At 35.5% G+C, this 14,729-nt stretch overlaps 1 protein-coding gene across 2 annotated transcripts in view; it reads left to right on the top strand.

The window, feature by feature from the left end:
• The first annotated feature begins 202 nt into the window (after positions 1-202).
• The window catches only part of LOC115444709, a 29,527-nt gene continuing 15,000 nt past the window's right edge, over positions 203-14,729 (top strand). For both annotated transcript variants that reach the window (XM_030170592.2, XM_030170591.2), the window contains exon 1: positions 203-640. In XM_030170592.2, coding sequence (XP_030026452.1) covers positions 218-640 — 423 coding nt within the window. In that variant the 5' untranslated portion in view covers positions 203-217. The remainder of the gene's footprint in view (positions 641-14,729) is intronic.

Here is a 14,729-nt window from a genome sequence, read left to right as displayed (position 1 = left end):
TCATCTCCTTATCGAATATTGTCACTCGATACTTATGTCAATCAACTAGATATTACAAAATCCCTTCTCACGCACAGACCAAACAGACAGTTTCAAATTAAAATTTAATTAAAACTAAGATTTCGCGACATTCCCGCCGCGCCGGCTCGTAAAGTAAAATCATAAACATTTTTTGTATCGCTGGCGCGCGTTCCCCGGCGCGGCGTCTCAAGCGGCCATGTGCCAGTCGCGACCCATCCGCCAGCCGGGCACCATGCTGCGTCTATCGCTGCTCCTCGTGCTGCTCACCAACCCGATCAGGACCTACGTCACAGACGCGCCCTCCTTCGCCGACCGCCTCGATAAATTATACGAGAAAATCGAAAAATTTAATTCGCCGAAAGGGCGCGCGCCGCAAACGGCCGAAGAAAAGTTGTATGCTAAGTTGGAAAGGCTGAACTCGCTGTCTCCGGACAAATCCGATGTTAGTGGTGATGATGAGGAGGAACTCCTGTCTGCGATGCAGTCATGGGCGACGCTGAGCCCCGACCAGCTGCACGTGGTGTATCACGATCTACAGAAGTTGCGAGCTGAGGAAGAGAAAAGTGAAAGGATTGTCGACCGAAACGAGGAGTACGGAGAAGGCGACTGGAATGATGAGGTGAGTTTAATGCTAGATTTTATTAAAATTCTTGATGAGTTTCGGTTCTATGAAGTCTATTAACAGATAGGTGATGGTATATGTGCCGTGTTAGTAGCCGTTAGCCGTTGAAAGTGAATTTTATGACAAGCATGTAGTAAAAATCAGACATTGTTTACAGAAAAAGAACTCAGAACAATTACTTATAGCATTTAAAAATACAATGAACATGTGATAACTTCAAACAGAATAAACCACATTAATAACAGTTCACCGCAAACATTTAAAACTAAGACGCCAAGTACGCATAAATATAAACAATTATTCATAGAAAATTATGCATGAACACTGACACGAAATTCTACATTTTAAGTTTTAAACGGCATATTATGTTATGTATAAGACATTCAATATTCTGCAAGACGCACTCTGTAGCCCAGAGACTGCAGCGTGCGTTCACTTTATCATCTCAGTGTTATTGTTGCCGTATCTTATGTTTATACATTAAGTAATTACTCTTTGTCGTTTTTGTTTATCATCTTGTGAAACTATCTGGAAGTTCTGATTTCATACAAATATTTGTGATAGAATGCGAATTACACTCGTTAATTTGGCAGATTAAATGAGTACGATCTAGTAATATTTCTTAGTCCAATTGCCAAACGACATGTTTATTTTTATAACTAATTAAGCGATATTTTTAGTCTGTAGCTAACTCAATTATATTATTTTGATGTAACAGTTTATTTAAGAATCAAACCTCTTTATTAGCGTAGCCATATATTTTTTTGTAGTTAAGTAGATAAGCAGCTAAAATCAAAATAAGTAGACAACAGTTTGAAGCAAATTCTTACAAGATCCCCGTTTTGTTAGAGTAATTGAAGTTGTTAAAATTAGTCATCGTATTTTAGTTATATTATATTTATTTATAATCATCAATTCGTACTGGAATTATGATTGGCTTATCTTTACCAGGGAATCCCGAATATTCTATGATTGAGAAACATTGCAACTTTAATTATATTGTTTTTTATTAAGATGGAATAACTACAAAAATTATCTTATTATAAAATGTTCTTCATCAAATTTTTTATCGAATGAATATTATTTATATTAAATTCAGTCCAAAATATTCGTAATTGATTTACAAAATTATTGCACAATATTTTTATTCATCGAATAATTTTTATTTTTACCTAGTATTACGGGAAAGCTAATGTTGTTATAGTAGATCCAGACAAAACCGGCGCGAAAATTGAACTCACGATTTTTTACAAGCCTATTTCCCATTACGGAAGTCGTCAAACCGTTGAATTTAGAGTATTAACTTAATCTTGTATTTCACTATTTAATAAAGATAAGGAAACAACTAATTATTGGGTGTAATTATCTTGGGCAATGAACAAGAGTGTTACTACGAGAAAACTCGTCTGATATTAAAAGAAAGGTATGGAAAGAAGCATTCAGAGAAGTAATAACGGATTCTTTACACCAAATTGTATAAACGATCTATCATTTAAAACCTTTGACTGGCAGGGTAAATGCGACCAACAATGATCTTTCGGTAATCGCGTCTATATTCTATCATAGTCTAGATTTCACAAAGAATAACAAAACGTCAATACATGTCATAACATGTATAACTTATTGGTTAGGCGGTTGAACTACCCTGTAGTTAATTTTGTTTACTCTCTTAATTTAATCATACAGAAAAATAACGTGTTGGCTGTTATGCTGCATTATGTTATACCTTCGGTTAATGGTGGAGGACCTACAAGTCCCATACCAAGTGCAAGTCGATGAAAATCGTTATTTATACTCTAGTTGAAGCAACGCATTCCCATTTCCTCTGTTGATACCAGTGTAGATATTAATTGTAATTTTACCATCGCGTGATTAACTGTTTCTTCAACATCTATAAAAAGGAAATAAACAGGAATTATCTAAAATTCTGTTCAGGACTCTTACAACAATTTCTCATTTCGAAACCCTCTAGGACAAGATAAATTTTGTTTTGCAACATTATCCTATTGACCTTAACTGTAACCGTAACTTCGCCAAGAGCAAAATTGACGATAAATTTTATGCTCGGGCGAAATATAGGTCAAATTACATTAAGAGAATATTATAGTTTTAGTATGTTTTTTTGTATATGACGTAATATGCCTAGAAACGCGTTAACAATTAATTATTTCGACGTTTGAATGAGAAATTCCCATTTTCCTGTTAGTAACTGGATATAATTAGAACACGAGGGAATGTAGGCCAAATGTGGAATACAAACTATTTTTAACTAATTAATGAAGTCGGCAATTAAACTTTAGTTAGCTACGAGAGTTAGCTTTCGCTTGCTGTAATTCTCCATACGATACAAGGACCTTTTTCATACGGTCACTGCAGGGAGACCCCACCGTGCCTGATGGTAAGTGGAGTGGGGTCCAATAGAATGTCGACTGACGAGAAAAGATTACCCCTCGACAGTCGACACAATTATGCCGGCCTGTTTGAACCAGATGTCCTCAGGCTGGTCCCGGAATGCGACACACTTACGTGGGCCATTATGACGGGTTTTAAAATCTTGTGTACGGTGCTCGCTATCCGGGCGGATATAAAATATGTCCTTTATATCGCCACATGTATTTTGTATCGGCAAAGACTCTTAGGCGGGCGAAACCGCGACCAAAAGGTAGTTAGTCATAAAGATTTATTTAATTTCTGATTGATCTCGAAAGAGTTATCTGTTAATATTTTTTTGAAATTTGTCCGTAGTGTTTCATCGGCAATCATTCAATTTGATGAAGATAACCCTTTGGACATCTTATAGTTCTTATCGAAGGTATTGAACTTTAAAGTTCCTATATGCAAAATTAACAAAAACATGTGTACTTCCTCGAGCTGGACATCGAACAGATAGTCAGCAACAGATTCCTAAAAAATTTTGCTATAACGATAAATTCTAATTATTATTATAATTATAATACAACTAATACAATAACGAGGAGTGAAGCCTTTCATCAGCTGGCACGCTGGTTGAAAGCATAGATATCTTCGAAATTTCCAGATAAAATTCCAATATTTTCTGTCGCTGTTTTCCTCAAACGTTGAAATGAGCGATAATTCAATCAATACTTTTATATAGCGGTGAGCGCCCTGAGATTAAACTCTCGAATTTCTTTTCGCAAACCACAGGTCATCGTTCAAATTGAGACAAGATGTAATTATTAATAAATCAGTATAATAATATGTTACTAACTTTAAACTCTTCTGGGATTGAGAACCTTCCTATTACTGAAATAATATTCAAAATTGGTTCAACAGTTTCTTACCTCATACTAATAAACTTTACCTATTTACGTTACATTACCAGTATCGGCGCTGATTAAGTCGTCACAACTAAATGCATTAACATTAAATCGTAACGTATTACCAGCCTACATAACCGAAGGTCTCCAATCGCACCATATGGCTGAACCTTAAGTGCTAACTATTAAACCGCACTTTCTTGTCTTGTTTCTTATTCTGAGAAGTTAATGAGCACGTTACTGTAACAAACAGTTCATGTTGTCTAATTTGTATTTATGGTATGATTATTAATTTGGTGAACTTCAACAGCGAAGAATGAGGTGGCGGTTCATTCGTTTGTAAGTCATGGGACAATGTTATAATTTCGACTCTTGAGTGCAAAATTTCTTTCACCCTTGTCTACTTTGGGAAGGGCTGGGGTATATGGGCTTCCAGAAACTTCACAGATTACGATACAAGCACCTGTAATTTCTCATAGATCCCTGATTCTTTCACGGTGTAAATAAATAAGTCTCCATCACTCTTAATTTGGGAATTTAGATATTTCACAGACTAATGACTTTATACAACAGCAAACAGTTATTTCTCGTTTGAATTTGTGAAGAGAACTACCTTCCTACGCTCTCACTCCTTCACCACGTCTACATTCAAATTTAATTGTCCAACTGCAAAATTTCATAACAAGTGAACTCAGAAACAGAACCATTAGCGAAGTCAGTCATAACACCGTAAAACAGAAATTCTAAGCTAATTTATTTGAGCGTTTGATGTCTTGTTAGCCTGACGTCCGTCTTCCGTCGTAAAACATGATAAAACACCGAACCCGACCTGGATTGTTTGAAAGAATGTTTGGCTGCTAAATTATTGGTGATTGTGAAACTCTTATTTCAATCTAGCAATTTATTTCGTTTAGGCATTTTTGTTGCACTATCGCAAATAGTGTTACGAATCTTATTATAATAATAACTAGCTGACCTGACAGACGTTGTCATGTATTAACTATGAATACACGCGCGCATTCTGTCAATCGCTAACAGTTATTTCAAACAACTCACAGTTAATTAAAATTAATATTGTCGTTAAGTTTTCTTAAAATGTTCCGTTCAACTTCCTTAATTTTTTCTTTCATAAGATCCTTTTGCTGACAATAATTAACACAAAAAGAAAGTATTAGCGAAATTGTTTCATACGTTCACGCGGAAATAGAGACTTATTTTTATATATAAAGATAAAGATTTAAAGGATCATTTGTTGGACGTAAACACGGCCATATTTCGGGGCATAAATCTAATTATTATTGACTTATTAATGTAAACTCTGCTCGCGTAAAAGTTCTTTGTAAAAGTCTCACTGTACATTTTTTTTGGGGAAAAAATAGCTCACATGTTTGACACACATCTATGACTTGTTCCGTATCTCAAATATTATCCAAGTCCAATTAAAGATTAATGTTCAACTTAAAAAAACAATTTCACAAATACAATTACATTAAAATCAAGGTTTACTAAAATTCCTTTTTCAAAACATCGGTTAGTGCAATAAATTAAGTTACTACCCTGACTAAAGTTTAACATCTAAAAATGTTTATTCGTTTGCTGGCTGGTCTATGCACCCGTCTGAACGGGACCGGTCCTACCGAGTGATTTACTTTTTATTTACCTCGCTAGTTTATGGTGCTCTTCGTGAAACTTCCATGGATGACGTCATGAGATACGTTGGGATGTGTGTGCACTCTTTACGCATTTGCCTTTATACAATCATCCCAATATTTAATGTCTTTTCTTTCTGTGGGTTGCCTGTTTTACGAACGATTATTAATATAAAGACATATGTAATCTATCCGAGGACTGTAGTGTTGTATGTGCTTAGTATAGTTTGAACTAGACAGTTACTGTTTTTAGGAAATGACTTCGAACTGGCGAAAGCTATTCGTAATGTCAGATTCTTTAGGCAGACAGCGTGTAAACCAGCACGTGGTTAAATAATGCTGAGTGATCATGAATTTTGAAGAATACCCACGGTGCCAATGGATTTTTAAGTAAAATCTTGATTGAGATTGAGGCTTCTTAAATACATCGGGTAGCTGACTCATTTTTAATTGCGGTGTCTTGGGACCACCGGCAATGCTAAACTATTACTTATATAAAGATAAACTCTGCCTCGCCTTTTCATAAACAATGGCTGCAGATTGAATTCATCTCATAGCTATCGTCAATCCCGTTTGTACGACCTGTAGACACATCGTCTTCTATGCCCCCTGTCACCTGTCACCCGATGGTGTCTACTTCTACATCTTCAGAGGCTCTTCAGTCTTCACTATGTTAGGAAGCTTGACAAAATATAAATGCTACACCTAGAGCTCATAGCTTTATCCCCATATGATCTTCTAGAATCTTCTTAACAAGCACATGACTCCGTCACTCCAAACCAAAAGTACTAAACGGAATGCCACGTACGTTGCACAATTCCTGGCATGCAAAGAACATCGCGTTCATATGTCAATGTATTCCTAGTGTAGGTTTATTAATTACAATTAATTTTATTAATCGCATCGCTATGATATATGCTCGATCCAGAAGATACATGTTTTAACATCCGTTGATTATTATTCATCAACGAGCAACATTTATATCTTGTTGGTTTTATACCTTCATATAACTTTGTTATTAATACACATTGTTAAAACTTAGAGTGGATTGTAGGAGATTGTGGGTTTTAATATTGAGATAGTTACTATTGTTATTTAGTATTGTATTGCTTAGGAAATTAGTTTAAAAATATAAACTTACACCTGAACTGCCCTCATATCTATACGACTATTATCAGCTAGGATCGGCTACACGTATTACTATGATCTCTAAAAGCTTAAAACTGTCTGATATTGTCAATATATCTTTAACCAATATATATTCTACAAAAAAAAAGTAAGTCTTAAATATAATTAGCTATTCTTCTTCAGAAAACTCGAGCTAATTGCCTTAGAATCTATTCACAGAACTGACTACTTTTCAGCTGCTGCTATACCACGGATACAATTCAAATAACAAGCAATGAAGGTTGAAAATAGTAATAAACAGTTCAATAAGTAGAAAATCAACTTAAATTAATAGTCACTTGACTCGGGCTAACTTTGGAATTGCATTTACTGTATAAAATTGTATATTTGTGCAATAGCCGCCAAGAATGCCGCAATGAATGAAACCTTGACATAAGTTTAGCCATATTTTAGTCGTATGAGTTGTTTGAGGAAGGTCGTGCAAGGACTTCTTAGAAAACTCGAAAATTCTGCAAAGTGACATATCACGTCACTGACCTACATTTACTAAATAGGCATCAAGCACTGGGTTATAAAATGTTTTAAATGACATAATACATCATGGAAGGAAACATGTGCATAACTATGGCGATTCGGACGCAGCGTCATTCTTTGATAGATCATTTGAAGACTGCTTTGTACTTGCTATCAGCTGACGCAGCACGTCTTGATGATGTATCATAACCAAAAATGTTTTATAAATATTTTGAGGCCGTTATACGTTCCACAGGGAAAACAAAAAAATCTCAAACGTATTTAAAGAGCCCAAAATAAAAAAGGACATAAAAAAAAGTTAATAATAAAAAAGTGAAGGTCGATCAGGCAGTCGACGCGACCAAAAATACATTCAAAAACATAACCTCTTTTTGGAACCTTCGTATAAAAGGGCTGTGGGTGTAACACGAGTGTATTAAGGTCTAAATAAGAGTTTAACAAGCAATGCGTTTTTATGAATCTCGCGTGAACAGCACGCGCGGAGCCGGTTTGTTGACCTTCTCTGTAATGGCGAGATTAGACGCGCCGCAGTTACGCATTGTGTGAATAGCTAACACCTCTTGCTTGAATTATTTTTGGGTGAGTAACAAAGGGAACATCTTGTGTAGAGTAGATAAATTATTCGTCCTCTCTTTGGTTTAATGGCAGCGTAGAGATGTACATTGGAGTCTTGAGTTTGATTACCAAGTCGAGTAACGCTTTGTGGATTTTCTAACACTATTATCTGGGGGTGATTCTCTGGCTATAGATTCTGAGTGAGTTGTTTGATGAATTGTTATATTAGTTAAACTTTAACTGATATTTTGCGTGCATATGCTTTAACCGTAAAAGCATATGCATGCAAAATATTGTAGGGACATATTTAAGAATGAAAGCTAACTGAAAAAAATTGCAACACTGAAATTGTTGCTACATATCTTATTGCAATAATGATTGATGTACCGAGTCGCCAACACGAGCTCTTAATCATAAACATTTACTAACACCCAATAAAATACGCATTTAGTCGGATTGCACTAATGCGAACATACATTACTGATTTATTACTATTAGCTAATATTGCAAATCTTATTAATATTACATAATATTTGAAAGTTTATGAAGATGTTCCAGTTATTGTTAATTCCCCTTACTATGTTTATAATTTTATAAATTTAATGGAAAAGATTGAGAAGGTATTTGGATGTTTGATAGACGTAAAAGCAAATACAGCAAAACGGATTTCACGAAACTTTCGCATATTGAGAAATGACATCCTGAATTACCTTAGTGATTATTTTTTATCGTAAAATATACAGTCAGAAAGGCATTTCATACGACAGAAGCGAGGGAATACATCGCACTCGTACAGACATTGATTTGAATAAAATATGGCACGCATAAAGAAAATATTCTTGATTAACATTTCACACATGCCATTTTTAGTCCCAGTAATAACATGTTCCGTCGATCATCACGCGGGCGGATATGAGCGAAAGCTGGAGTAGGCATGATTAAAAGCATGTAGATTAGCTTGTGGGTGGTTATCGTATAAATTTTAACGAGTTGGGTTGAGGTGTCATTGGATATCTAGTAGGCCGGCATAATTCTGGCGACTAGATGCAACGTCTCGACATCATTCTTGCGATTCATCATACTTCCTGCTATGTGTAGTGTAAGATTGTTGAGCCCAACAAAACCATTTATAGGTGGTAGGTCCTTAAATGTTTCCCTTCCTTTTTCAAAAAAGATTCTCATATACCATCGATTCTAGACGAATAATTTATCATCATAATTAACTACGTTTAGTCTTGGCTCAGACAAGATCGTAAATATAAATAGTAGGTTTGTTTGTCCAGTATTTATTAAAGACGAGCCGATCAATATGTGCCGTTCAAATGTGGCCCACTTGGCTCGCGCCGGCGCACATCTGGCTCAATCGTTCCGGGTTCGTTTCCTGTCTGATGTATCATCGATTGTAGGAAGCGTTCATCAAACTATAATGCCATGTACTTAATTGGGTGGGCAGTAATGCATTTACGGTTGAAGTTTCATGTCTCCTAATAAGATTAACGATACATAGGCTAAACATTTTATTTTTTTCAACGGAAAAATATTGCATTATGGGACATAACCTATAATTACTTAGAGTGAAAAGTTCGTAGGGTTTGTTGATTAACCATTTGCCAGAGGATTCCTGAGCCACCTCTCGTGAGCAAAAGACGGGGAGGGGGGGGTTATATGCCGGTGTTTACGGTATGCTGTATTTAGAGTTAGGGATAACATTACCGTCGTCAGTTTCGAATCTAAACAGTAGAGGTAAGTGCATGTTACTCACGAAAACTAGAAAATCCAAAGTATTGCTATAAGTTGTTTTTTTTCTTTTGGTAGGATATATTTTATATTTGCGCGGATAGCGACCACCGTACATGTGTTGAAACCCACCCTAGTGGACCATGTAAGCGTGTTGCATTCCGGAATCAGTCTGCGGATATCCAGCTCCAATAGGCCGGCATAATTGTGTCGACTACAGTGGGGTATTCATCTCTCGTCATTTGACATTCAATTGGACCTCACTCCACTTACCGTCGGGTGCAGTGCGGTTTAAATTTATTTTAAATTATTATTAAATAAATTTTAAAGGTGAACTAGTTATTAAATAACTATTATGGTGTAAAATATATTATATACAAAGAAAATATGTATAAAAGTACCAAAACTGTTTATTGCCAAATAATTATTCATAAATATAAGGTAAAAAATGTGTATCATATTTTAACTTTGACATCCCAAATCTTTTGAATATTGCCGCGTGGGTTTTCCAATTATTGTTTATAACTGACATTTAATATCTTTGGTAATTATTTTTGTACTCTTACTAATACCCACTCTACGATATCTTAATATAGCTATGATTTTACCTAGTGGTACACTGAAATCGATGTGCAATTAATAAATTAAAATATATTAAATGATATCCTCACAATGTCAGAGATACATAGCCATACGAATCAAGTTTGATTACAAGCTTAGAAATGAATTATTTGTTTTCTTTTATTGCTTTGAATGACGAGACGAGCTTGCCGTTCGCCTGATGGTAATACGACTGCCCATAAACAGTAGAAACACCATCCAACACTTTGATATACAAAATATTGTTTGGTATTCTGCGCTCGGCATCCTGAGACATAAGATGTTAAGTCTTATTATCCCCAGTAGTTACACTGGCTACAATGTCCTTCAAACCGGAGGACAAAAGTGACTACATACTGCTGCTTGGTGATAGTAATATACATTGCGGTGGTACCTAACCAGGCGGACTCTCACATATGACAGACCTACCTCCAGGAAAATTGGTTGATCGGTTCATTCGTGCCACGATCTTCGTTTGCGGATAAGGATCGGTTTACAAAATTGGCCGATAGAGATAATAGCTTTCGAAAATTATATCAAAGTTGTAAATTTTTTTAGGGCTCAGCAAAGTGACTCCCTGCAGCTGATAGTAAGTGAAGTGAGGTCCAATAGAATGTCGAGTGACGAGAGATGATTACCCTTCAACAGTCGACACAATTATGCCGACCTATTGGATCCGGATATACACAGCTGATCCCGGAACGCGACACAAGTGGGCCATTATGACGAGTTTTAACACCTTGAGTACTGTGGTCGCTATCTGGGCGGATATAAAATATATCCTACCACCAGCAAGTCTCAGCTGATATCCCATTTCAGAGTTGCTGATTTACATCTTTAACACGGCCCTAAGATTAAGGAAAACGTATAAATAATACAAAAACCCGTAGACCCCTTAATAAAGACAGTAAAAAGCAAGAAACAACCACAACAAAGTTCCTCGAAAATAAATCCACGAATTGAAATATATCACTTAATTCAATCGAGATCTCGTTTTAACCCAAAATAAGAATGTCTTAATGTATGCGGTTTAAAAATTGACTTTGAACCGTGCCCATAAGGTTTGTAATATGTGTTAAATTAATGCCCGGAATTTGCCTTTAAATCTTATTGGCTGACATTTTTGAGTGAATTATATTACAATGCAATTTTGGGGTTATAAATTAATATTTAGGACCCATTGTGATATTTTGGAGATATTGTTGTTAGTGCATTATTATGAAACGATATGTAGCACTTTAATTCAAAGTTTTGATTTGGTTTGGCGAAGGTAGTTGGATCACTAGAGGCGGTCTGACCTGAGTTATCTATGCTTGGAAATAAAAAAAAAATATTAACATCGTACTCATTATTGAGTCAATCGAACCTCTCGAAATCCTAGATTATAAGCAATTACCTCTTTTTTAAGTCGGGTAATAAGAAACCGTAGTCTTCATATATAATTCTAGTCATCTGAAACTCAGTTTAGCCTTATCTAAGTGATTTAAGTGAGCACGAGCTTTGTCCCGCTTCTCAGAAACGTGTCTACACGTAGTACAGTCAGCTACAAAAGAGTTGAAAAAATCTAAAACTTAATCGCCTATACATGTTCAGTCTTACTTATAAAAAATTCGCAAAACTATGCTTAGGTAAAACACAAATTTACTCGATCAGCTGTAAATCAAAACCCGCCATTTTGCCTCTTAATAAGATTTAAACTAAACCGGTAATGTTTTTGACAGCTATTTAAGCAATTCTTAACCACCTCTTAACGCTAAAACAAGTTTATAAAGTAACACTGAATAAGCTTAATTCAAACATACTTCTTTGTGTGAAGTAAAGTAAAATCCTTTTTGTGGATAAAATAAAATGTTGGTAAAAACACAAACGTGTAAAAACTATTTTAAATTTGTTTAGCTATTTATGTGGCTGACTGTACATCGCGGTATTTGCACAGGGGATTCACCTTTACTAAATCTACCTGTATGTAATACTTAAGATATTTTTATGTAGAATATGTAAATGATCACCAGAACCCTTAGATATCAGAACATTCTAGCGATACGATTTTGAAGAAAATAAAGGATTGGAAGAAGTGAAGAACATTTCTCTGGCTCAGTATTACAAGATTCTATATTATTTTTTTTGCACATATTGATATAAATATCGCTGGTTCAATAAAGTCATATAACTTACACTTACGTTAAAATATGAAATTCAAATCTTTATGTTGGTAAAAATGAGAATAAACAATAGTTTATAGTATCCCCTTTATTTATTTTTCGCACATATTGGAATTTTTATTGTAAAAGACACGGAAGTGAGTGACATAATATAACTCAAATAGAGCAAAAATATAACTTTATAATAGTGACTAACCCCCTTATTCATAAAAGTTATTTATCTAAGGACGGAGCATTGTTGTGATAACTAGTCTGTTTTTCAGCTTTGTTTATCTGACAGCTTGCTGTTTGTTCAGCGTTGTTTATCTGACAGCCAACTAGATTCAAGTTGTATCTCAATATTAGCCAATCACAACGGCCCTACGTCTACGCACTGCGAAGGCTGCCATGCCGTCAGCACTGAGAAACAGACGTGTTATCACAGCAAAGATAGAGCTTAGTTAAATAACGTCTATGAATAAGGGGGTAAGAGTTTAGAGTGGCAAGCGCAGTGAAATACCAAACAATACTTTATAATTCAAGGTGTTGGACGGTGTTTCTACTGTTTACGGGCGGTCGTCTCGTTTACCATCAGGCAAACGGCAAGCTCGTCTCGTCATTCAAAGCAATAAAAAAATGTGAGCCATTGTTTATATCAGTAAAAATTAGCAATCGCGTTAATTGCATGACCTCACTGATCATGGTTAGGCAAAAAACTAATTTTGTGTTAAACTTCGAATACTGACAACTTATTATAGTTACTTCAGAACATTGCGAGCGTAGGTACAATTATAGGTACAAACGTCTTGATTGAAAGTGAAGTCACTTTCGATGATTACATAGTTCAACAAACATACGTGTTCAAGTTTGTTACGTGTGTGGCCGCCTTTTACTTTGACTTGTTTATCATACAATGTAAACTCAGCCTAAGGTCTATGAGACGCTCTTGAGATAAATAAATATACTCTACAGTGGCACATATAAATGCTCACGCTTACCCTTAAACAGGTAGGCAGAGGCGTAAAGGGTACCAGAAGAGTCCCACTCACAAACAGCAGATACAAAACACAAGCTCAAACTCTTATCCTCGCAGTATTACAGAAAATAAACTAGTGCATATACACATTGTAGAGCTTATATTCATCCCATGATATGATAGATCCTATTGCCGTGTCGAGGAAAAATCTTAAAGCAACTCAGAGAGTTCAAATCGACAACACATAATTTTTGTTGCCCCATCAAATCAATCACATAGTTAACAAGCCTTGTATCAAGTTAGAACGGTCTAACTTTCGACCTAAATGACACGAAGGTTTGTCTCAATGCGGGAATCGAGCCCCTGGCCTTTAGCTCACAGTCGGCTCACCGCCCGCTGCGCTACGGAAGCTGGCTTATTGTCATTTTTATTGTTTTTATAATTTATTGCTTTATACGAAGTGCAGAGATTAATTTTATTCCGTTATAAGTTTAATGTTAATATTACATTTGATTTATTATCTTATGATTGACAGCATAATTGATGTTCGTTTTTATTAAAAAAAAAAAAACGATTGGACAAAAAAATAAATTGAACTTTTACATAAGTAGTGTACATTGTATAACATCATAATTATGTAAGTATTCATGTTTTCTTTCCTATGTCTATACTGTTACATATTTTTTTTAGAATATTGCTGTGTTAGAATCTCCATCTGCTTGAAAGAGTATTAGCCCTCATGATTTTATTTGTGACGCGAAAGGAGTGTGTCATCGGGCAAAGTGGGAATTAGTCTCTGCCTACCCCTAAGGGATATAAGACAGAGGCGTGATACTATGTATAATTTCTGAAGTTTTCATAGTCCACATATAAAAACTAATTTTGCTCAAAGATAGATGTCCAAGACGTGCCGAAGACTGCAGCCACTCTACAGTCTGTGGCTGAATTCGACAGCATTGTTGCCTGCTGTCGTGGCCTTTTCTTTTCAGTGTACTGCAGTGTGGGTTGCTGCAGCGGTCTGCAGTTCATGTCCGACTCATACTTTTATAGTAGAATGTGAAACCAAATAAACATTCAGTTGTTTTACGTGATGTGTTAACAAATGAATATACTCTATCGTTATATAGATGTAAGCTTACACATAATACAAATGGACTTTAAAGATGTAATACCTGGAATCTAGATAAGGTGGATTATGTAATTCGTAATAATTTTCAGTTGCATGAACAGAATGTCGCCGTTTATTGCAACTTTGTCTCTCGCCTTACGAAACGTAAAGATAAATTGTCTATTCTTAAGTTGAAACCAGCACGAAATTTGCATTAATAGTTTTGCTAATCTGTAAGTTTCAAATTATTATTGTTTTCCACAAAACACATTAGCGCTATTATCTGTTTAGAATTTTGTATAATTTTTAAAATATGGGTAGTTTGTTGACTTTTCGGATGACTAACACCTCAGTGCGTCCCGTGACCAAGGCCGCAGTCT

Source organism: Manduca sexta, chromosome 24 (genome assembly GCF_014839805.1).
Source record: "Manduca sexta isolate Smith_Timp_Sample1 chromosome 24, JHU_Msex_v1.0, whole genome shotgun sequence".
In the NCBI taxonomy this organism is placed as follows: domain Eukaryota; kingdom Metazoa; phylum Arthropoda; class Insecta; order Lepidoptera; family Sphingidae; genus Manduca; species Manduca sexta.
Note: the sequence above shows the minus strand (reverse complement) of the source record. Positions and strands in the feature narration are given on the sequence as shown.